Here is a 23628-nt window from a genome sequence, read left to right as displayed (position 1 = left end):
CTGGTAACATTTTAATGTTTAGCCCGGTCTCGTCCATACTATAAACTTGTTCTAGAGATAATTCCTCTGTTTTAACCATTTCACCAAACTTAGTCTTGAATTCTGTCGCACCTGAAGTATCAGCAGACAGTTTTTCTCCACTTACATGTGCGAAATGAATTCCGTGGCGCTTTTTCCATCGATTAAGCCAACCATCACTTGCCACAAATTCTCCTCCATTATTAATCTTCTGGTGAATAGCCAGAGCTTTTTCTTTGAAAATTGGGCCGCCAATCGGTGTACCTCTTCGACGTTCCTGAAGAAACCAGATCCACAAAGCTTCATCGACGAATTAGTTTTTTTTTCTCGTACAACGGCTGCCCAGATTCTTATCAGATTCCATTTTCGAACAAAACTCCTCAATCTCTTCGCCAGTCATTTACAGTGCTTTTTCCAACATTAAATTCTGCACAGATTTTCGCCACGGATTCACCATTATCAATCCGCTTTAACACTTTTAAACCTGTATCCATCGAAACCACAATTCTTTTGCGCTTTGCACTCATTGTTGAGGAAATAGTTATGTTTTGTACGTACCCACAGCAAGAACAAACCAAACTGATCAAAACGACAAAATAATCCTATCCAACATCGTTTATAGTTTAGTTCACAGGGATCTCCCCGTAATAACGGGAAAATCCCAGCCGAATCGCCTCGCCGGTGAATTTCTTGGAAAACATTGCGTTGCGTTCGGCTGTTGTAAACAGGCCGGTTAATGGACGGGACACACATGCCCGCAACAAGTCCGCACCGAGCACGCACCGTAGCGCGGCCGTGTCTCGGTTGTGAATTGTCGTTCGTAATCATATGAAGTAGTCTTAACATGACCGCACCGTGCCCGTGCGCCGACTCCGCACCGAGTCCGCAACGAGCTAGAATAGTTTTGTTTAATTTTCAACGGTGACGGTGCGCTGTACGGTCTCGAACGAGCAATAAAATTTAGCTATTCAAAATGGAAATTGAAAGGTTAATAGAGGAAGTAAGGAAGTTTCTATCACTGTATGATTAAAAAAATGAAAAATATAGGAATACAGATTATAAAGACAGAGTGTGGAAGAAAATTTATTTGGAATTGAACAAAAAAAGTGGGTCCAAATTTATAAAACATATTTTTAGTAAATTTAATTCGAAAAATTGTTAAATAATTTGTAGTATATTAGGTAGATTTTGGCAACATCCGGTTGTCTAGATGAGCGAATTTGTTTTAGTAAGGGGCTATTATAATTTGTTCCAGTTGTAATTATTTTATACACCGTGAAATTGATTCTTTTTTCTAAAATGCATTACAGCCCATTTTACAAAAATCAAACGAAGATTGAGCTTGATATTTGAAGTGGTGTGTAAGATCAGGTGTAAAAAAACGACCTAGAAAATGTTCTAATTCATATTTTAGGATAGGAAACATGCAGTTTTTTGAAAAGCTTTTATTTAACTTGCAATGTATGTATGTATGTATGTATGTATGTACATATGTAACTTCTAGTTGTCCGATTTTGGTGAAATTTGGAACATATACGGTTTTTGGTGAAATTTGATACATTTGCGGTTAGATAGAGTAGCCCCAGGCTAGATCTCGCCGCATTTTTGGATAATAACTTTTGTAACTATTTTCTCTCTTTTGGCTGTATTTTCGTAATATAAAGGCATTTATTATTATTATTATTATTATTATTATTATATACGTAATTCCGGAGACAATGAAATTTAGTACTATTTAGTACTAAAATTAACTAAGGTTGGTACTTCTATATCCATAAAAAAATATTAATTAATTTTTCGAAATAAAACTTCTTCAAGTTAACGTTTTTATTTGATTTTAACTTAATTAACTGGTAACGATAGTTGTATACGCAAATTCCAATTACTCAATATACTAGGTTTTTATTTAGTTTTTAAATTTACATAAAAAAAGGTTACAAAGTTTAATTACCAATATTTTTACCACTAGATTCTACATTAGTTGTTTGGGATTTTCGTCTTAGAAAAAAATTTTTTACGGCGAAGAAACCAAATAACTACTAAAAAACATGAATTTGAGACGATCTAGATTTTATTTACTACATTTTAGCGAAAAAGATGCAACATCTAAAAAAACTGGCAAATATGATCCATAAATTAAATTATTTAAATTGCCAGGGCTGTATTTTCCTGCCAATCTACGCTGCCCTCTACAGAACTAAAGAAATCATTTAGTTGTTCTCGTATTGCGAATGCTGCATTTGTTGATCATTACCAAATTTCGAAAACATTTTTCTTTGAAATAAATTTAATGTACCAACCCAATTAAGTTTCGATCCAAACTGAATACTCTAAAGTGCGTCATGACCGTCCAATGCGATGCGGGATGCGGCCGTGTGTCGGAGATGTGTGTTTTGGGAGATAACGCACCGAGACACGGCCGAGCTACGCTGCGGGCACGGTGCGGTCTCGGTACGGATATGTGTGCCCCGACCTTAATCCGTCGACCGGTTAATGCGAAGCCGGTTAAGAGGAATTATACTGTATTATATAGTCGGAAGTCGTTTATAATAGTCAGTGACTCATCGTTAGCATTAGGGCCACCGAGACGGTTGCGCGGTGAGAGACGTAGCTAGCAGCGGCGTAGACATTTTTAAAAAGTGATTTTAGTATATTATATAAATTATTATTTATTTAAGCACATAATAATTTTATTATGATTTCAATATTATTGTCTCGATTATTGTAATGAAAATAGTTAGTGTAATTTATAATAAAGTTATAAATAATAATTAATTTATAATAGGTATAATGAAATTATAAATGTATGTAGTTCAATAAATGAAGGAAACTTTGTTGCAATAAACAAGTTTTAAATAATAAATATTGTACCTCTATAATGGTTAAAACGCGCTAATTGCTATCAGAGGTTTCATCAGAAGAACTTGAAGAAGAATCATCGCTATCACTATTTTCAGAGCCAGGAGTAATAATAAGTGGTTCCACAACAACTTCAATGTGATTATCCAAATCCCACATTTTTTGCTCCTCTTTCACCACATGTTCGATGCACTTTTGCCAGTTGGTGGGTGTTACATTACCGATAGCTTCATTTAATAACACTTTAAGGTCATTTAATTTAAACGTTGTATTCTTGCTGGCCACTTCGCCTTTTATTTGCGCCCATATAAGTTTTATCGGGTTAAGTTCACAATGATACGGCTGTAACCGCAATATTGTAACCCCACTGTTTCGCGCCATTTCATCAACCACATATTTAATATATTGTGCTTTGTGGACATGAACAATATCAAGCAATTGTGCCTTAAGCATGTCTTCGTCAAATTTTATATCGCCTTTTGATTTTAACCAATCTTTTATATCATTTTTTCGCCAAGCAGTCGTGGGTATTTTTTCCACTCGCCGACTATGATAAGGTGCATTGTCTATCACTATAACTGAACCGGGCTGCATACACTTCAACACGGACGAAAACCATTTTTCAAAAACCTCAGCGTTCATGTCTTCATGATAGTCTCCCGATTTTCTGGATTCAAAAACATTCAGACCTCGTTCATCGGTATAATAAATTTTTCTTCCTTCGCGCCGATGTTTACGAATTTCATCTAAATATTTCCTTCGCCACAAAACAATCTCTTTTTTGTCAATCAAAAAACTTTTCCGGTTCCTTTTTAAATAACGAAAATTTAAGTCGCGTAATGTTCGCTTTAAAACACCAGTGGAAAGTTTAGGTAAATAATAATTGTCACTATCAAGTTCGGCCTTAATTTTCTTAATTGTTTTTTTTTTTTTTATGGTAAACACAAGCACAAGAGGAAAGTCCTATGACACTCTTGGAGTGGTGCTTGCGCGAAGATATTTGTGGGCGTTTATCTTGAATCGCTGCAGGTTGTATACGTCGGGAAATATGTGAGATGGAAGCCCGTTCCACAAAGATGTTCTCCAGATGAATGAGTCCCGATACAGCGACGTCCTTGGGGTAGGCAGGTGGACTCGATGTTGATGAGCCGCAACTGCTAGACGCGTCCTTCTTGCCGGAACAGTCCTGGGTGGAATCAGGCCTGCCAGCTCAGAGGAGCACTTACCGTGATCATAACGGTAGAATAAACAGAGATCGGCCACCTTTCTCCTGAGTTCCAAACTATCCAAACTCTTTGTCAGTTCTGGTTTGTCGATAAGACGAATAGCTCTCTTCTGTATAGAATCTAGCAGCTTTAAACTATGCTTGGGTGCAGAGCTCCAGACATGCGAGCAATACTCAAGGGAAGAGCGTATTTGAGCCTTATAAAGAGTCAGCAGGTGTTCTGGTGTATACAGTTTTTTCGTTTTGAAAAGCACTCCGAGTTTTTTGGAAGCTGCCCTGGCGATCTCGGCAACGTGGTCATGCCAGGACACACTGTTGGTGACTTCGACTCCTAGAAGATGTAAAGATGATTTCATTGGCAATGTTTTCCCTGCCATAACCAGCTCCGGGTCATCAACGTTAGTCTTCATCGTAAATACTGCAGCCTGCGTTTTTTTAGCGTTAAAATTGACCAGATTGTTACCGCCCCACTCCAAGATTGCTCTAATATCGTTGTTGGTTGAAGCTACTTGTTGCTGCCTAAGATTCTGAGAAGTTGTGGCTGTCGTTGATTTGGCGGACTTAAATGTGGAAATAAGTGTGCTATCGTCCGCAAAGCTGTAGATTGGATTGACAGTGGTTCCTAGCAAATCGTTGATATATATCAAGAAAAGGGTGGGGGATAGAATGCATCCTTGAGGGACTCCAGCGTTAATGTTAAATTTGTCGGAGAGGTATCCATCGACGGCTACTTGGATTGTTCGTTGTTCAAGAAAACTTTTGATCCAATTCAATAATGAGTTTTGTATGCCGATTGAGGAGAGCTTGGTTAGTAGTCCCTCATGCCACACTCTGTCAAATGCCTTGAAAATGTCAAGAGCGACTGAGCGGGACTCGCCGTGCTTCTCCATGGCCTCCGTCCACAAGTGTGTGACGTAAGCCAGAAGATCGCCGGTGGATCTAAGCTTTCGGAAGCCGTATTGATGATCGCTGATTAGTCCAGATGATTCCAGATATCTTAACAGTTGTTGGTTGACTGCTTTCTCCATAATCTTCGATATTACTGGAACTAGTGCAATCGGGCGGTAATTGGAGGGCATCGTCTTCTTACCCTTTTTGGGTACAGTTTGCACTTGAGCAGTTTTCCAGCTTGTTGGAAATGAGCCCAGTTTATACGATGCCGTGAACAGTCTACATAAGGGAGTAGTCAATTCGTCTGCACAACGTTTTAGTACTAGGGCTGGAATTCCATCGGGTCCAGAAGCTTTGTTGGTTTCTACGCTTTTAAGAATTTTATTTATAATTCGTTGGGGAAACGAAATTTCTCCCATCGATGAATTCACCCTTGGCAAATATGGCGATGTTTTGCCTTGCGAGTGCAGAGTAGAATTGGGCGCGAAGAGTTTACCCAGTAAGTTGGCTTTTTCCCTTGCTGTTACCGCGATAGAACCATCATCTGCTGTTAGGGGTGGCAAGGCCGACTTAGCAAATCCTTGACTAACGGCTTTCGATACCGACCAGAAAGATCTTGTTCCATTTGGGCAGTTTAGCAGTTTGTTTTTGATCCTGTTGTTGTGACTCTCTTTGCATTCATCAATAATTCGCTTGCAGCTATTTCTGGAGGTTAAAAAGTTCCTCCAATTTTCGGTGGAAGGATGTTGACGCCATTTGCGATATGCTGCGTTTTTAGTGTTTACTGCCTTTTTGCAATTCAGGTTGAACCATTGCTTGTTGTTTGATCTGCATTTAGTAGAAAAAGGGATATAAGCTTCCATTCCTGCCAAGATCGTCTCTGTAATTTGGTTTGCACATTCTGAGATGTTATTGGTTCTAAAGCAGAATTCTTTCCAAGGGAATGAGCGATAAAATTCCCGAAGATGGTTCCACTCTGCTGATTTATAGTGCCATACCTTCCGCGGCATCGGAGGATCCTGCGTTTTAACATCCAACTGGCAAGAGACTGTTATCAATTTGTGGTCCGATGTTCCTAGGGGGACCTGTACTGATACAGTGTACGAGTCAGGGTCTGAAGCCAAGACCAGATCTAGGAGACTCGCGAACTCGCCGTCTCGATCGAGGATTCTGGTAGGTTCCTCCACAAGCTGCGTAAGCCCGCATATGGTGGCAAATAGCTCAGCTTCTCGTCCTTCATCGTAGTTCTTGTTGCAGAAGTGCAGCCAGTTGATATTGTGAACCTTCAATAAATTCTAGTTGCGATCCTATAGGTTTGAAATCTTGAGTTTAGTTGTGGGATGGGATCGAAGGAATAAAAACAAACGTCACTTTATGTACTGGCCAACGTTTCGCAATAATTTTATTGCTTCATCAGGGCCCTAAGGTAACAAAAAAGACACAATAAAAAAGGATTATTATATATAAACAAAATTTCACTTTTTGGGGTTATGTTGATACCACCAAAAAAAAAAAAGAAAAAAACAGAAAAACAAAAAAAAAAAAAACACAACAAAATCTTAGATTTGAAATAAAAAAAATTTTAAAAAAAATTACACAACAAAAAAAAAATATGATAAAATTGCTTACATAACAGTGTGATTTTGCTTGTCATAAAAAATCATGTTTACAGGACACACAGGTAACATAGAATATATAAAATATTGTTTTTTTAACAAAAACGGTTAATGTTAGATAACAGCCCTTTTACTAACAAATTTCATAAAGTTCTACTTAAATTTCAAAAATCCATTATTAACTTAGAAATCGAGCATAGTCACTGGAAATGCAATAAAATTAAACAATCAATTAATACTTTAAAAAATACAGTGCATGGTAATATTTCTAATGAAATGTTCCAAACTTTCTGCAATTTTCAAGATCGTTTTTTTAATATCACTTGCAATAAATTAAAAAATAATCAAATAAAAAAGTTCAAATCTTTACTTAGCAAACAACGTAATGATAGTTGCATGTCCAGTTACAATGTTAATGATAAATGGATCATCAATTTAACAAATATAGACATTCCGAATGATGTAAAATACCTATTAAGTTTAGGAGATAAATTTAATCTTCCTTACCCCACTAACAAAGTGCCAATCGAACAGCTGATCATAGACATTGAATACATTTTTGAAAAATTTGATGAACCAACTAGGATTGACTTGCGTAATAGGTGTATAAATATTATTACAAACCATATTAAGTCAAACAAATTTTGCAAAAATACTAACAATAATTTCAAGAAAAGTACAAGTAAAACTATACAATTTATACGTAACCATAAAGAGCTTGTAATCACGAAAGCAGATAAGGGTAATTGCACCGTAATCCAAAACAAGTATGACTTTGACCAAAGGATAGTTAATGCTCTCAATGATACTGAAACTTATAAAAAATTAAATAAAAATCCTACCATGAACATTCAAAGAAAAACTAACAAAATTATATCACAACTTTTTGATAAAAAAATGATATCGATTGAACAACAAAAATGGTTAAAAATTAATAATGGTGTCGCTCCCAAAATCTATTTTTTACCAAAAATTCATAAATTGGGGACACCACTACGACCCATAGTCTCTTTTACTGGTTCCCCTCTTTACAATTTAACAAAACTTTTGTCCAACATTTTACAACATTTTTTTATAAAAGATGAACGATATGTGAAAAATTCTTTTGATTTCGCTAATTACATTAAAGAGCAAACAGTCCCTGAAGGTTATATTCTTGTATCGTTGGATGTTGTTTCTTTATTTACTAATATACCGGTGGACCTAGTAACTGATATAATCACCCAAAAAAAAAAAAAAAAAAAAAAAAGTGGCATCTTATCCGGCCTAATACATCGCTAGACCTTGAAACAGTTGTTTTTCTTTTTAATTTTTGTATTGAGAATAATTATTTCCAACATGGTGAAAATTTCTATACCCAAATTTTTGGCCTCGGAATGGGAAACTGCATGTCCCCAATATGCTCAGACATTGTAAAGGCACAACTACAAGATCAGTGTATTTCTGAACTATCTTTTAATGTACCTTTTTTCTGTAGGTACGTTGATGACATAATCACGGCAATTCCAAATAAAAAAGAAAACGAAATTCTATCAGTCTTCAATAGTTTCCATCCACGTTTACAATTCACTATCGAACAAGAAATTAACTGTAGTCTTCCATTTTTGGATGTTAAAGTCATAAGATCCACAGATGGTACCATAAAAACAGATTGGTATCAAAAACCAACTTTTTCAGAACGCATTTTAAATTATTTTTCAGAACATCCTATGACACACAAAATAAATGTAATAAAAAACTTAAAACATCGGTGCTTGAGACTTTCTAGTCCAGAATATCATAAAAAAAAACCTTCATTATGTTCAGACAATTTTAAAGAAAAACAACTACCCCCTATCAATTATTAAAAAAATAATTAACGACACCGAGAACATTACTCAAAATATTCCACGAAACAATGAAAATAATCAATTGGCTTATTTCAAGATTCCCCTTACATTAACACACTTTCTCATAAAATTAAAAAGACCATACAATCAAAATCTGTTGTTATTAAAATCTCAGAAAGAAGTGAAAACTCGGTAAGAAAACATTTCTTTACGAAGCTTAAAACTAAAGACGCCTTTGATTTACATTCTAACATTATTTATAAAATACTTTGCTCTGGGTGTGATGTGTGTTACATTGGTCAGACGGGTAGATATTTGAGGCAGCGCCTATACGAACATGAGTATGATTGTAGGAATTTAGCCCTTAAAAAAAACCCTACTGCTTTAGCTGAGCACAAAATGAACACAGGACACAATTTTAATTTTGGCAAGACTACAATTATGGGCCAACAGCAGCTTTTTAAAAAGAGACTTCTAGCCGAAATGATAAACATAAAAAAACATAATTATGCGGTAAATAAAAGAACGGATATAGACAATCTAAGTTCCTCTTATTTTAATCTAATAGATCAAAACAAAATGTAAACTTTTGGGACTGTTTTGGTTCTTATCACTAAAAAGAATGCGTCTATTGTGTTCTCGCATACCCGGTTTATTTGGCTAGATGCTAAATTATTATTGTACACCGTAGAATCAATTTTAAAGCAACTGTCTGTGATACAACCCATCAATTTAAACCGTTTTTGTTAAAAAAACAATATTTTATATATTCTATGTTACCTGTGTGTCCTGTAAACATGATTTTTTATGACAAGCAAAATCACACTGTTATGTAAGCAATTTTATCATATTTTTTTTTTTTTTTTTATTTTTTTTATTTCAAATCTAAGATTTTGTTGTGTTTTTTTTTTTTTTTGTTTTTCTGTTTTTTTCTTTTTTTTTTTTTGGTGGTATCAACATAACCCCAAAAAGTGAAATTTTGTTTATATATAATAATCCTTTTTTATTGTGTCTTTTTTGTTACCTTAGGGCCCTGATGAAGCAATAAAATTAGTGCGAAACGTTGGCCAGTACATAAAGTGACGTTTGTTTTTATTCCTTCGATCCCATCCCACAACTAAACTTAAGATATTGTGAACGTTAAAATCACCCATGACGATGATTTCTGCGCTTGGGTAGTTAGAATCTCATCTCTAAAAAAATTTTCTAAAAATTATTTAAAAAGAAAACATACCAGACCAGACATAAAGAGCAATAAAATACATACATAAAATATAACTATACCTAAATTAAATATTTTATAAAAATGTATAATAATCTTCTTTGTAAAAAAAAAATCTAAATGTCACTGCTGAATGATTTATTTCTTTGTTCAATATACAGGGTGTTTGGCGGAGGGTTAGCCAAACTTGGTGGGCATATAGATAGGCTCAGATAGAAGATATTTTCTTAATAAACTTGTGTTCTAAAAGTCTCGGGTTTTTTTACATCATTGATTTTGTGTTATTTTCAGGATTTTCAAAAAATTATGCCTTTTGACATCTTTAAATTTTTTCAGCATATTTTTCACGTTTTTTTTACATTTGTATTTAGTCTGTAATGTATCCTGAATCTAAAAAATCAATATCAAGTACAGATCATACCGAAATAATTCGTTTTGTGCTCAAAAAGTTAATACAAGTAGCAAAAAAAGTTATGAAAGGTAACTTTAACTTGACGCAAAAAAAAACTAAAATCTATCAAGATGTTCAGGTAGTTTTAAAAACATCTCCAGTAAATACTCTTTTCAATGATATACGATGTGTAACACAAAGCCGACTAACTTGCCACAATTCATGACTTTAAAGGAAAATAAAGTAAAAAAAAATATTGTTTAAATTTTATGTATTTATTTCAAAATTACAAATTTTGTTGAAACTGCCCTCCCCTGGCTCTTATGTAGGGCATACATCGCCGTCGCATTTCTACCGTCGTAAGGCGAAGTTGCATCTCTTCTCTGACGGTTAGAAAATCGGCATTGATTCTTTGAATTAAGTGGTAAATTAACGTAAAAATCGAGAGGCGTTAAATCAGGGGACCGTGGAGGCCATGCGATGGCCTGTTCTTCCGATCCACGAATTGGGAAAAGTATTGTCCATAAATTCTCTAACGGCGACCCGATAGTATGCAGGACACCCGTCATTCTGGAGGACGATTGGCCCGTCTTCATTAAATATGGGTATATCAGCCAATAATTGTGGGAGGTCATTTTGTAAAAAATGTAAGTAATTATCCCCGTTGAGGTTTCTCGGCAAGTAGTGTGGACCGATGAGGTGTCTCCCAATCACACCTGCCCAAACATTAACACTGAATCTTGTTTGGAAAGACTTAGCTCTGGTCAAATGCGGATTTACGTTTTTGTTTTCCCAATAATGTAAATTATGTTGGTTAAATATCCCCGCACGTGTAAATGTTGATTCATCTATCCATAAGATGCTTTTTAAAAAGTGTCCATTTTCAACGTGTGCGTGAAGCAAAAAGCGGCAAAATTGTACCCGTCGCTCATAATCGGCTTGTAGAAGACCTAGAATAGAGTATCACGATGCCAGTAAAAATTGCGGAATTAACTTGTTGATGTAGTTTGAAATTACCTTGCACTGGGGTGTAATGGAAAGGATGCCTTCCTTCTGCCTTGACAACTGACCATGCTTTCCATGTAGAAATGTTCAGATCTGTAGCTACTTTCCTTGTACTAGTGGTGAGATCCTAATCGAATGCGCGAATTACGTTTTCATCTACAGCAACATCATACTGCCTCCGATTGATCCTCGGTTCTTGAAAATTTAGATTGCCTGTTTCCCTTAATCGACGAAAAGTGTTGTGGTGGGGCACACGCCTGTTGGGGTATTGCTCCTCATAAATTCTTTGTGCTTCTCGCGTATTACCATTGGCTCTTCCATAAGCAGAGACAATATCGGCGTATTCTTCGGTAGTGTATGCAACCATTGTGGCGATAATGATACGAAAATAAGGAAAGTCACAAAAACAATATAAAAACTCAATTAACAGAAACAATAACAACAGTATTAACAATAACAACTACAGAAATGATACAATAGTAAATTAACGACTTGGGTACCTAAGAAAGCTAAAAAGTTACACCACGACAAATGTCAAATGACAATAACAATATGTAGCACATATTGTTGTTATCACAACAACAATCTCATAGCATGTTGCACGATCTCCTCATTTGACCATTCAAATAATCGATGCCGCTTTTCAAACTATCAGAAAAGAGATGCGGCTTCGTCTTACGACAGTGGAAATGCGACGGCGACGTAGGTCATGTATTAGAGCCAGGGGAGCGCACTTTTAATAAAATTTGTAATTTTGAAATAAATACATAAAATTAAAAAAATATTCTTTTTAAATTTATTGTCCTTTAAAGTCATGAATTGTGGCAAGTTAGTCGGCTTTGTGTTACACATCGTATATCATTGAAAAAAGTATTAACTGGAGATGTTTTTAAAACTACCTGAACATCTTGATAGATTTTAGGTTTTTTTTTGCGTCAAGTTAAAGTTACCTTTCATAACTTTTTTTGCTACTTGTATTAACTTTTTGAGCTCAAAACGAAGTATTTCGGTATTATTTGTACTTGATATTGATTTTTTTAGATTCAGGATACATTACAGACTAAATACAAATGTAAAAAAAACGTGAAAAATATGCTGAAAAAATTTAAAGATGTCAAAGGGCATATTTTTTTGAAAATCCTGAAAATAACACAAAATCAATGATATAAAAAACCCGAGACTTTTAGAACACAAGTTTATTAAGAAAATATCTTCTATCTGAGCCTATCTATATGCCCACCAAGTTTGGCTAGCCCTCCGCCAAACACCCTGTATATTTCTTTCTGTTTCTTAAAGAAAAATTAAACATATTACAAAAACTAATTAAAAATTCTATAACAGTAAATAAACTCTTTGAAAATTAAAATAACTTATAATGTGGTATATATCACATATACAGGGTGTAAATTTGAAAACTTCCCACCCCTATTATCTCGAAACGGGTTAGGTTTTTATAAAATCGCTAGGACACGTCGATTTTATTATCGAGGGGGAACAATTTTTATGCAGAAATCACTTCGCCTCTTTTAACCCCCTAACCCCCAGAACCTCCCTCTCAAAAATCTTAAATGGCAATAGGGGTTGAGTGATACCTCATTTGAAAGAACTTTTTATTCTCTACATTTTGGCACCTTATTTTTTAAATTTGAGTGCTGCGTTGCCAAGTTAGGGTTATTTAAACATTGTTAAATTACTTATTATTAAACATTATTCCTGTAAGTGTTTTAATTACGTTAAAGCTATGATTTGCATTGAAACATGTTATTTAGGTTAATATTATTTTTACTAAACATTTGCAGAGCCGTTACAATTATGGTCTTTACAAAAGCACGCCTAAAATTTATTTTATTAACACATCTACTTTAAGAGGTGTTCAAAGTGTTCTCCATTGTTCTCCAAACAAAAATAAAGTCTATTCTCAAATTCTTCCCGAACATTCTGAAATACCTCTTCTGGAATAGCCCTACTTGCCTCTGTAATTCTTCTTTTTAAATCTTCGATATCATCAGGCTGAGTTTTGTAAACAACCGATTTTATGTGCCCCCATAAAAAAAAATCTAACGGCGTTAAATCTGGTGACCTAGCAGGCCATTCTATCGGTCCCCTTCTACCAATCCATTGGTTAGGGAATCTGTTATTCAACCACTCCCGCACTGGCCGAAAATAATGCGGCGTAGCTCCATCTTGCTAAAAGTGTAGTTCGTTTTCTTGCAAAATGTTACCAACTTGATTTTCCAGTCCAGTTGTTATCAAACGATCAATTACATCTTCAAGTAGGTGTAAGTAGAGCTCTCCAGTTAAGTTTTCTTCAATAAACAACGGTCCTATAACAGCATTTCCAAGAATACCGGCCCAAACATTAATTTTTTGTGGCCGCTGTGTAGCACTTTCTTTGAAAATGTGGGGATTGTCCTCACTCCAGTATCGACAATTCTGTCTATTGACATGGCCGTTTAGAAAAAAGGTACATTCATCACTGAAGCAAATGTTGCTTACCACAATTGCACGAGTGTTTATTAAGTTGGACATAATTTCGCAAAACTCTATTCTCCTATCAAAATCGTCCTCATGAAGTTCCTGTAAAATTTGCATCTTGTACGGATGATATTTATGTAACTGTAATGCTCGTCGTACAGTTTCATGTGACATTCCAGTTAGACGTGCTACTGTACGGAGAGAATTGGTGGGTTCTGCAACGAATGTTCCCAAAATCTCTACTTGAGCATCTTCGTTTAAAACACGCCGACTTGCCCTTTTTTTGTTTCCAACTGAACCCGTTTCATTAAATTTAGCTACTACGTCCAAAATGTATCTGTGACTTACATTACAATTAGGATTTCTATTATTAAAAACTTCTGCCGTTCTTCTTGCGCATCTTCCTTGCTCGCCATAAATAAAAATCATTTCAATTCTTTGCCTAAGCGTGTATACCATAGTAACTAACAATAACACACAAATTATCGAAATAAATTTCTGATTTAAATACCTAGTGACATTGACTGGTAGGAAAGTTCACTAAATACTATTTTAAATTTCGGATCATATCATCGAACTGTATTGAGACGAATTCCATTGCAAACGAAAATAAACAAAAAAGAAAAAAAATTAAATGTTTATCTTTCATGACCAAAAGAATTTGTCGAATTGATAAACACTTTCAGTGAGAAATGCACCGGTTCGCTTTATGGTCAAACACGTTCCAATAGAAATCATAGCTTCAACGTATTTAAAACACTTACAGGAATAATGTTTAATAATAAGTATTTTAACAATGTTTAAATAACCCTAACTTGGCAACGCAGCACTCAAATTTAAAAAATAAGGTGCCAAAATGTAGAGAATAAAAAGTTCTTTCAAATGAGGTATCACTCAACCCCTATTGCCATTTAAGATTTTTGAGAGGGAGGTTCTGGGGGGTAGGGGGTTGAAAGAGGCGAAGTGATTTCTGCATAAAAATTGTTCCCCCTCGATAATAAAATCGACGTGTCCTAGTGATTTTATAAAAACCTAACCCGTTTCGAGATAATAGGGGTGGGAAGTTTTCAAATTTACACCCTGTATAATATATATTTGTTAATCTTCGATAATACTGACAACATAACTTGGAACTATAATATTGAAAAAAAAACTTAATTCAAAGACAGAAAATAAAAAAAAAAAACAAGTTATAAAAAAACATTCACTCTGATCCATTCTGGGTGCTCAGCTCTGTTAGTCTCTATACCTTCATATGAAATCGATTCGATTCATGTAAAAAATAATATAAAATAAATAAATATGTATTATAGTGTAAATCCAGCAGTATCAGCGTTATTAAAATTTGGTGGAGAGAACTGATCAGAACAAATTCTATAGCTTAGTCTTAATAAAATTTACATTGCATATCTCTCTCCATGTTTTTCTTGTAATGGGGACTGAAGGAAATTGAAATTTTTTTTATTACTATATATCTGAACCATTCTTACATGAAGGATACTTACATGAAAATTTTATTCAATTTTTTAATTGTTGAAAGGAAATGAGGCCAGTCATTTTGTAATATGTATTTATAATAATCAAGTTTAAATATTTGAAAATTCAAAAATTCAATATTTGAAAGATGAAACATCTTGATTGAAACCACCTGAATATGATTTTATTACAGACTAAACATTGACGCTACAAAAAAAAATAAGAGTAATAAATAAAATCATTTTTTCTTACCGGACACCTGGCACATTAATTTATAATAATTTTTTAGGAAAAAAAGTTATTGATTTAAAATAGCATCCTTAAAACAATCCCAACCCACGCTTCCAGCATACATTGAAATCAAAAACAAACTCAAATGATATGACAAATGTTGTTCTATCAGTCAATGTCAACGTCATTTCTGTCAGCTCCAGTCAATTTTACCAAGCAAGATGGCCGACATACGATTCCGATTTTTACCATACAAGCTTCATACATGTGATTCTCACTAGTGACGTAATACCCAATAAAATAAGACACTCATTAAAATTTTTTTGTTTACTTATCACCTAACCTCTAAATTGGGGAAGATCCTGAGATCTTCTAGTAAAGGGGGTTCTTCTTGTACATATTTGAGGCGTTTTTAACCTCTAAGAGGTCATCTTGAGTGCCAATATTAAAAGTAACGCAAGCCAACTTTTCCTATTTATAAGATATTTTAATTGAGTTGAAACTCGGAAGCCAAAGATTCGCCTCTTGGCAATTTTTTTTCGAAATGACATTTTTAATTAATAATATTATTAATCAATTATATTTTAAATAGGAAATATCTTCAGAAAAAAATATAGCAATAAAATCGCGAATACTATTGGTACCCTCAATTGCTCTTTTTAATTAATTATTTTTTTTACTTTTCAGCTTTATAAGCACCCTCATCACTGCGGTCCTTACACATCACTTGGGCTGGGTAGCAACCGTTCTTCCGAATTTTTCTAAGGAACCAATAATATCCGCTAAACACCCCTGCAACCCACTTTGGAGTCAACTGACGGACCTGTATGGGGCTGTAGGCTACCCCATCAAAACTGCACAAACTGTGATAACAGGAACAAATAAGAACAATATCGTTACCAAATTATTAAACTCTCTTACTTATTTTATAAGATTTGACAATGTTGAGAGAAAAAACGTGACTAGAGCCGGCCTAGAAGAAGAAAATAAAGTAGCTGGTCAAATATGCGCCAGAAATAAATGCATACCAAAGCAATACTATATGAAATATCAAGATCATTTGAAAAACATATTATGGGAAGAGCCTGTTAAGGTTAAAAAGGAGGACAAATCTGCAGTTGATCAACTCAAATCATCGAAAGGTTTAACTAAAACGAAATCCCAATCAAACATGTCTTCCTTGATATCGGAAAAACTGAAATGCAATATTGAATCACCATTAACGTTTGGGCACGTTTTAAAGACCGAAAGCTTTTATAAAAATCAGGCTAATTTAGATCAAAACCATAATAATGTTTCTGAAAAATGTGTTAAAGCGCCTTTGAAGAATTTATCAAAGTCACAAAAAATTAACGATCTGACAAAATTGGAGCAGGACATTGCTCCAGAGGATTTTGAATCTTTCCAGCCGCCTAGCGTCGATGAAACCGTAGTGTTTGTCTTGGGAGAAAATGAGAAACTTGTGGGACTAAAAAAAGACGAGAGTTCAGAATTAGTAGGGGCGGGTGTGAAAAGAAAAATCTCCGCTTCCAAACGACCCTCTTCATTAAATATTCTGAAAAGTGACAAACCAGGCAACTTGCATTTACACGAATCCTCGTCCTATGAATCCCTTGTCGTGGAAAATTTCGAAGAACCTCTCCCTCATTTCCAAACCAGAGCGCAAAGCGAACCTCCCGAGATCAGAAAAACATCCCCTCCGAAATTCAGGCACTCTAGAGTGAAATTTAATCTCCAGCAGTACCCCCAAGTGGTAAAAAACTACATGAAAAGCAAAAATATCGAGTTGGAGGGTCTCTCTTTAGGGGAGAAGGTTTTTGATAAGTTCGTTACCGTACAGCACAACATAAAGTTGGACCTTTCTGGGTATGAGTATGAAAACGATGAGGCGGAAGTTCTGCAGACACCTTCCAATGCTTCGGAAGAGTTTCCGACTGATATGGACACAGATCCTGATAAAGAATATGTAAAGGAGGTGGCAATTGAAGAGAAAAAGCAGTTGATGATGATTGTTGATCTTCCAATGCCAAAGTAAGTAGTTTAATTAATTTATTGTTGTTTTATTTTATTGGATAAAGGTAATTTAGTATTTTTCCTATTTCATATACAAGGGGTATTCTAAAATTAAATTTCCCTGTATTGGAAAGAAATAAAACACTATTTTTGGGCTATAAAAATAATTTGACTTTATTTTTTACTCTTAAATAATTTTTGTACAGGGTGGCCAGATAAGAATGCAAAGTGTTGTATTTTGGAAACTATTCGTCATAGAGACTTGCGGTAAAAAATTTTATGACTAAAGTGGCCAAAAGAATACCGTGGAAAATATTTTCAGATTTCTAAGATGGTTGCCAGGGGGCGTAACCGCCGTCTTAAACTTTTTAAGTGATTTTTCACTGAAATCTACCCGGTCACTTATGAAAAAATATATGCTTTTTAAAGCTCAGCTTTACTCGAGTAATTGTTTAACACTTTGTGACGTATCTATTAAAATAAACTGGTGGGGGGTAAACAGCTGTAATTCCTAAACGACTGAATGGATTTTAATAAAGTTGGTCTCGTTGGAACAAACATTTATTCCTCCATCAAATCAGTCTTATCTGTGATATGTCTAGTTCTTAGTAATGCCGCTAAAGCGCGTTTTTTTGATCTAATAAAAGAAAATTGCTAAATTCTATAAAAAATTAAATGCAATAATATGACTTTTTTTTTGAAATGATAGCTAAATAGGTCAGTGAAAACCGTATCTCGATATCTTATTCGTAGACTGAAATATCGAAGAAAGAATATTTATCATATAATTTTAATAAGACGCTATTACACCGATATTTATTGTTATTTATTTGTCTTTTTTCAAGGTTTAATGATAAAATATCTTAATTTAATAATTTATAAATAATTAATATATGTATACACAGTGCATCCCAAAAGTTATGTCTAAATTAATTTAAAATTCATGGGTGTGTTCGAAAAAAAAATGCTCGGACCCGTCGATTTTTATTTCAAGTTGCGCATTTTTGCACGTGAAGTTTGTATATACAGGGTTGCTCAAAAATAAACTACGACCATCAACTTCATTTTTTCAAATGAAAGCACCTTTTTTTATTTCATCTTTGAATTTCGCGTGGAATTCTACGTATGTTTCATGCATCATGTCCTATTCCGAAAGTCAACAGTTATCGAAAAAAAGATGATTCATGTAACAAATAAAAAAAAGAACAAAAATTAAGTTAAATGTTCAAAATGGTTGCCATTCACGGCTTGACAATATCCAAGGCGATCAATAAAGTCTCGTTGCACATTTTCAATCATTTCCGGAGTTATGGCGCGCACTTCTCTGCGGATTCTCTCTTTCAAGTCGTCTAGATTATTTAGCCTATTAACAAATACCTTCGACTTGAGGTATCCCCACAAAAAAAAGTCCATTGGTGTTAAGTCAGGCGACCTAGCAGGCCATTCGATGAGTCCTCTCCTTCCTATCGATCGATTGAAAAAGGTTTCATCCAAAAATGTACGCACAGTGGCAGCATAGTGCAGAGAAGCACCGTGTTGCTGGAAAATTAATTTTTCGTCAGGATAGTCTGGGTCCAATGGATTTGGAAATAAAACTAGTAATGCTGGAACTAATTCAAATTGGAGAAAATCGAGATACACTTGTCCCGTTAAAGTCTGTTCAAAGAAAAAGGGACCTATTACTCTTCCGCGCACTATTCCACACCACACATTCAGTTTTTGAGGGTACTGAGTGTTTACCGCCATCATCCAATGTGGATTTTCTGTTGCCCAATATCGACAATTTTGTCTGTTCACACTACCATTCAAACAGAACGTGGCTTCATCGGAAAAAATTATATTTGTTACTAAATTATGATTTAGGTTGCACAATTTTTGTAAGCGTTTAGAAAACTCATTTAGCCTATCGAAATCGTCATCAAATAATTCTTGCACAGGAATAACTTTGTAGGGGTGATATTTGTGCTTTTTAACTATTCGGTGAACTATAGATTTCGTCATGTGTAAATTTGCCCCAATCTGCGACAGAGGAGTGCATGGATTTTGTTCCAAAAAAAGCAAAACGTCAAGTTGTTCATTTTCATCTCGAGCAGGACGACCAGATTTCGACAGATCTCTAACATGACTGAATTCTCTAAATTTAGCCTCTATCCTAAAGGTGAACTTCAATAGTAATGTTTGGTCGTCTTTTTTTCGATAACTGTTCACTTTAGGTATAGGACATGATGCATGAAAACATACGTAGAATACCACGCGAAATTCAAAGATAAAATAAAAAAGGTGCTTTCATTTGAAAAAATAAAGTTGATGGTCGTCATTTATTTTTAAGCAACCCTGTATATACAAACTTCACGTGCAAAAATGCGCACTTGAAATAAAAATCGACGGGTCCGAGCGTTTTTTTTTCGAACACACCCATGAATTTAAAATTAATTTAGACATAACTTTTGGGATGCACTGTATATAATAATTATATATAATAATAATACTTTGTTCAAAAAATTTAAAAAAAAACGCATATGGGCATAATAAAAAAATTGCCGATTTTGGAATAAAACTAATACCTCCATCAAACTTAATGCATTGTTGGAGCCGCTTATGCGTGGATATTACAGCAGCTTCAACTTCTGCTGTGAATGGCTTCTTGTATTCGTATTTTCAATATCTTTTAACCGACCCCATAGGTAGTAGTCCAAACAGGTGAGGTCTGGGGATCGGGGTGGCCAAGGAAATAGACTTCCTCGCCCAATCCACCTCTGTTGATATCTTAAATCTACATGTTCTCGCACATTTCTTGAAAAATGTGCTGGGCAACCGTTTAGTTGCAAGAAAATATTTTGTCGTAATTGCAGGGGTATATCTTCTAATAAAAGAAGGCAATTGGTACACCAGAAAATCAAGAAATACGGCAAATACGGCATCATTTAGTGGTTGATCAAAGATATAGGGACCTCTAATAGTTTTGCCCAGAATACCACACAACACATTGAGACTCCAATGGCCTTGATGATGGATCTCCCGCAACCAGTGAGGATTGTTGCATATTATGCAAATTAATGTTTCCATTACTCCTAAAAGTAGCCTTATCTGTCCAAAGAATTTCGGATAAAAGTTCTCTATTTTCCCTAAGGCTGCCCAACATCCAATGACAATCTAACAGTCGGTCAGAGTCTTCGTGATTCAAGGCTTGATGTAAAACCATTACTCTAGGGCAGTGTTACTCAAACTTCTTTCGTGATGGAACCCTTTTAAAAAACTAAATTTTTAACGGAACCCTAAACTCTAAACTAAAAGCAAAAGCAGTAATATGTGAATTGTTTATTAATAATCATACAAAAAAAGATAGATACAGTAAGTAGTAAATTAGTAAGCAAATGATAATACTAAGTTCATTTAATGCAAGGCATGTAATTGTTTTTTATTCCTCATCAACTGGGTAATGTCAGGCTTGATAGAAGAAAGTTGAATTCTCATGTCTGGTTCGGCATCCAGTCTTTTGCGGTATTTTGTTTTTGTAGTTGTATATGCTGAAAATCCCGTTTCACACAAATACGTTGTTAGGAACGGTAGAAGAACATTCAAAGCTTCTGTGACAAGTTGTGGATATTCATCATGAACCCTGCACCAAAAATCATTTAGTGAAATTGTTTTGAACAATGATTCCATGCTTGTAGCCGATGTCATTTCTAGAAATGATTCATAGATCTGATTTGACATATTTTCAGCAGAATTTATATGAAAAAGGGCTTTGAATCCATGACTATGGTGACTCACTTAGCAATGAAAAGCTTTCGATTTTTCTTACCAAAACAAGTAATCCAAAAATCTAATTTTCTTTTAAAGGCAGTTATTTTGTTGTTAACATTGAAAACTGTTGTCTGTTTTCCTTGTAGTGACAGGTTTAATTCGTTAAGTTTTCCAAATATGTCTGCTAAAAATGCTAGTCTAAGTAACCAGCTTTTATCGGACAAACGGTCTTTTAAATTAAAAGGAACATCTGTAAGAAAAGCTACTAATTCTGTTTTTACTTTAAAAAGCCTTGTCAAAGTTTTACCTAGAGACAACAATCTCACTTCAGTATGGAGCAATAGTGTTTTATGATCGCTACCATAATCTTCACATAATATTAGGAACAATCGGGATTGTAGTGGACGTGACTTAACAAAATTAATTATTTTTACTGACTCATCAAGAACCAATTTTAGATTTGGTGGCATTTTCTTAATCGCGAGTGATTGTCTATGCAGGATGCAGTGGCTGGAACTACAATTTAGCGCTTTCATTTTTATTCGTGATATTGCTCCTGCTGTTCTACCTGTCATTGCCTTGGCTCCATCGGTACAAATATCAATGCAATCATTCCAATCAAGTTGGTTTTCTTCAAAAAATATGTTAATCGTGTTAAAAATGTCTTCTCCGGTTGTGTTAGTAGGCAGCGATGAGCACTTAGGCAAGTCTTCTTTGAGTGAATGTTTATATGGATATCGCACAATTACTAGCAAGATGGCCAGTCCAGCAACATCAGTCGACTTATCCATTTGCAAGACGAATTTGTTATTTTGAAGCCGTGAAACCAGTTCTTGTTTTATGTTTGCTGCGATATCCCCAATTCGGTGTGTAGAAAGATGCTTTACAGATTTTTCGTCGAGCATACATTTTGTTATGTCTACCACACATGGTTTTATTAGCTTTTCAGCGATAGTGTGCGCTTCTCCTGCTTGGGCAATGCGGTAACTAACCAAATACGATGCCTCCGTGGCCTTTTCATTCACAGTCTGAGTCGCATACGTCATAGTTTTTTGGCTTCTTAATAACTGTTCTTTTTTACATAGAAAAAATTATTTACTTTTGTTTTTGAAGTCGGGATGTACAGTTTTTAAATGTCGGCGAATCTTAGCAGGTACCATCGAACTATTAGGAAGGAGTTTGCTGCACAACATACAAAGAGGTGAGCCGTTGGAATCAACAAATCCGAGATTAATGTATGATTCGTCATACTTTTGTTTTTTCACCTTCAGTATGTCATTACATGTTTTACTACTTGAACTTGAAACCATAAAACTAGAACTTGACGGCGTCATATCACCTTGATTTGAATTTGACGCATTATCCAAGCGAACCACATTTTTTGCAACACCTTTAAGCCAGCGCTCCATTCTTCTTTAACACTAATTTGATTTGGTCAATTTTATGACAAATAGTATCTCTTGACGCACGAAATACAAGATTTTACAACCACTACGAACAACAACAAGACAAGCGAACATAAAATACTGAGCGCGGTGTGAGTAAATTTTGCGATACGTTGCTTGATTAATAAATTCTCCGCGCCAAACAATCCTTTATATTATACCAGCAACCATCGAATCATCTCGAATTCCTTAGAAACTTCGAAGAGCCACACGATTTTCTACGAAGTACGCGTCGACGCACGAGCACGAGAAACAACGCGACTAACCGAGTAAAGGTCGGGACTTCGCCATATGATTACTATAGTGTTGTTGACAACCGAGACACGGCCGAGCTGCGCTGTGGGCACGGTGCGTCCTCGGTACGGATATGTGTGCCCCGACCTTAAAGGTCGAAGGCGAAGTCTTAACATCAGCGCACCGTACCCGAGCATGTAGCACGCACCGCATCCGTGACGAGTAGGAATAGTTTTGTTTAATTTTCAACGGTGACAGTGCGTTGTACGGTCTCGAACGAGCAATAAAATTTAGCTATTCAAAATGGAAATTGAAAGGTTAATAGAGGAAGTAAGAAAGTTTCCATCACTGTATGTTCAAATAGTTCATCAGAAATAGTTCATATTGCAGTAGAGTTTTTAATTAAGTAAGAAAAAGGCAAATACTGTTTGCCTCTACTAAATTAGTGCCTCTAATAAACAATGTAATGCATATTTAAACTTCTTTAAGAGTGCATAAAAAACTCGGCTATTTTGGGTGGAGGCTTCAATTTATATGATTATCAAAATATTAATTAACTGCTATACGAAAATGGAACTAAATATGTATAATTTTTAAAACTTCCTGCTTTGGGAACCGCCGCTTATGGTACGCAGATATGGCACTAAATGATCCTTAAAAACTCTTGTAAGCAAATAATACGTACGAAAATGGCACAACACCAAAACAATACCACATAACGACAAACACAATTTAAAATTCTTACATTAATCAAAATTAAAAAGTTTTCATGTTAAAAACCAAAATTTAAAAGTTGATATTAGAAAGATTGACCTTTTTGGTTTTTATCTTTTATTTTATAATGTAAATCACTTACCTCAAACACACCGCTAGCCTTTCTTTTGATGTTATTGATAACCTCCAAAAGGTATCTTTCTCATCAATTTTTTTTCCAATTTTTTCAGTAGCTTA

At 35.0% G+C, this 23628-nt stretch overlaps 1 protein-coding gene across 2 annotated transcripts in view; it reads left to right on the top strand.

The window, feature by feature from the left end:
* The window catches only part of LOC126745699 (folliculin-interacting protein 2), a 104033-nt gene that overhangs the window by 54953 nt on the left and 25452 nt on the right, over nucleotides 1-23628 (top strand). For both annotated transcript variants that reach the window (XM_050453668.1, XM_050453667.1), the window contains one exon: nucleotides 15926-17269. In XM_050453668.1, coding sequence (XP_050309625.1) covers nucleotides 15926-17269 — 1344 coding nt within the window. The remainder of the gene's footprint in view (nucleotides 1-15925; nucleotides 17270-23628) is intronic.

This window comes from Anthonomus grandis, chromosome 16, assembly GCF_022605725.1.
Source record: "Anthonomus grandis grandis chromosome 16, icAntGran1.3, whole genome shotgun sequence".
NCBI lineage: Eukaryota > Metazoa > Arthropoda > Insecta > Coleoptera > Curculionidae > Anthonomus > Anthonomus grandis.
Note: the sequence above shows the minus strand (reverse complement) of the source record. Positions and strands in the feature narration are given on the sequence as shown.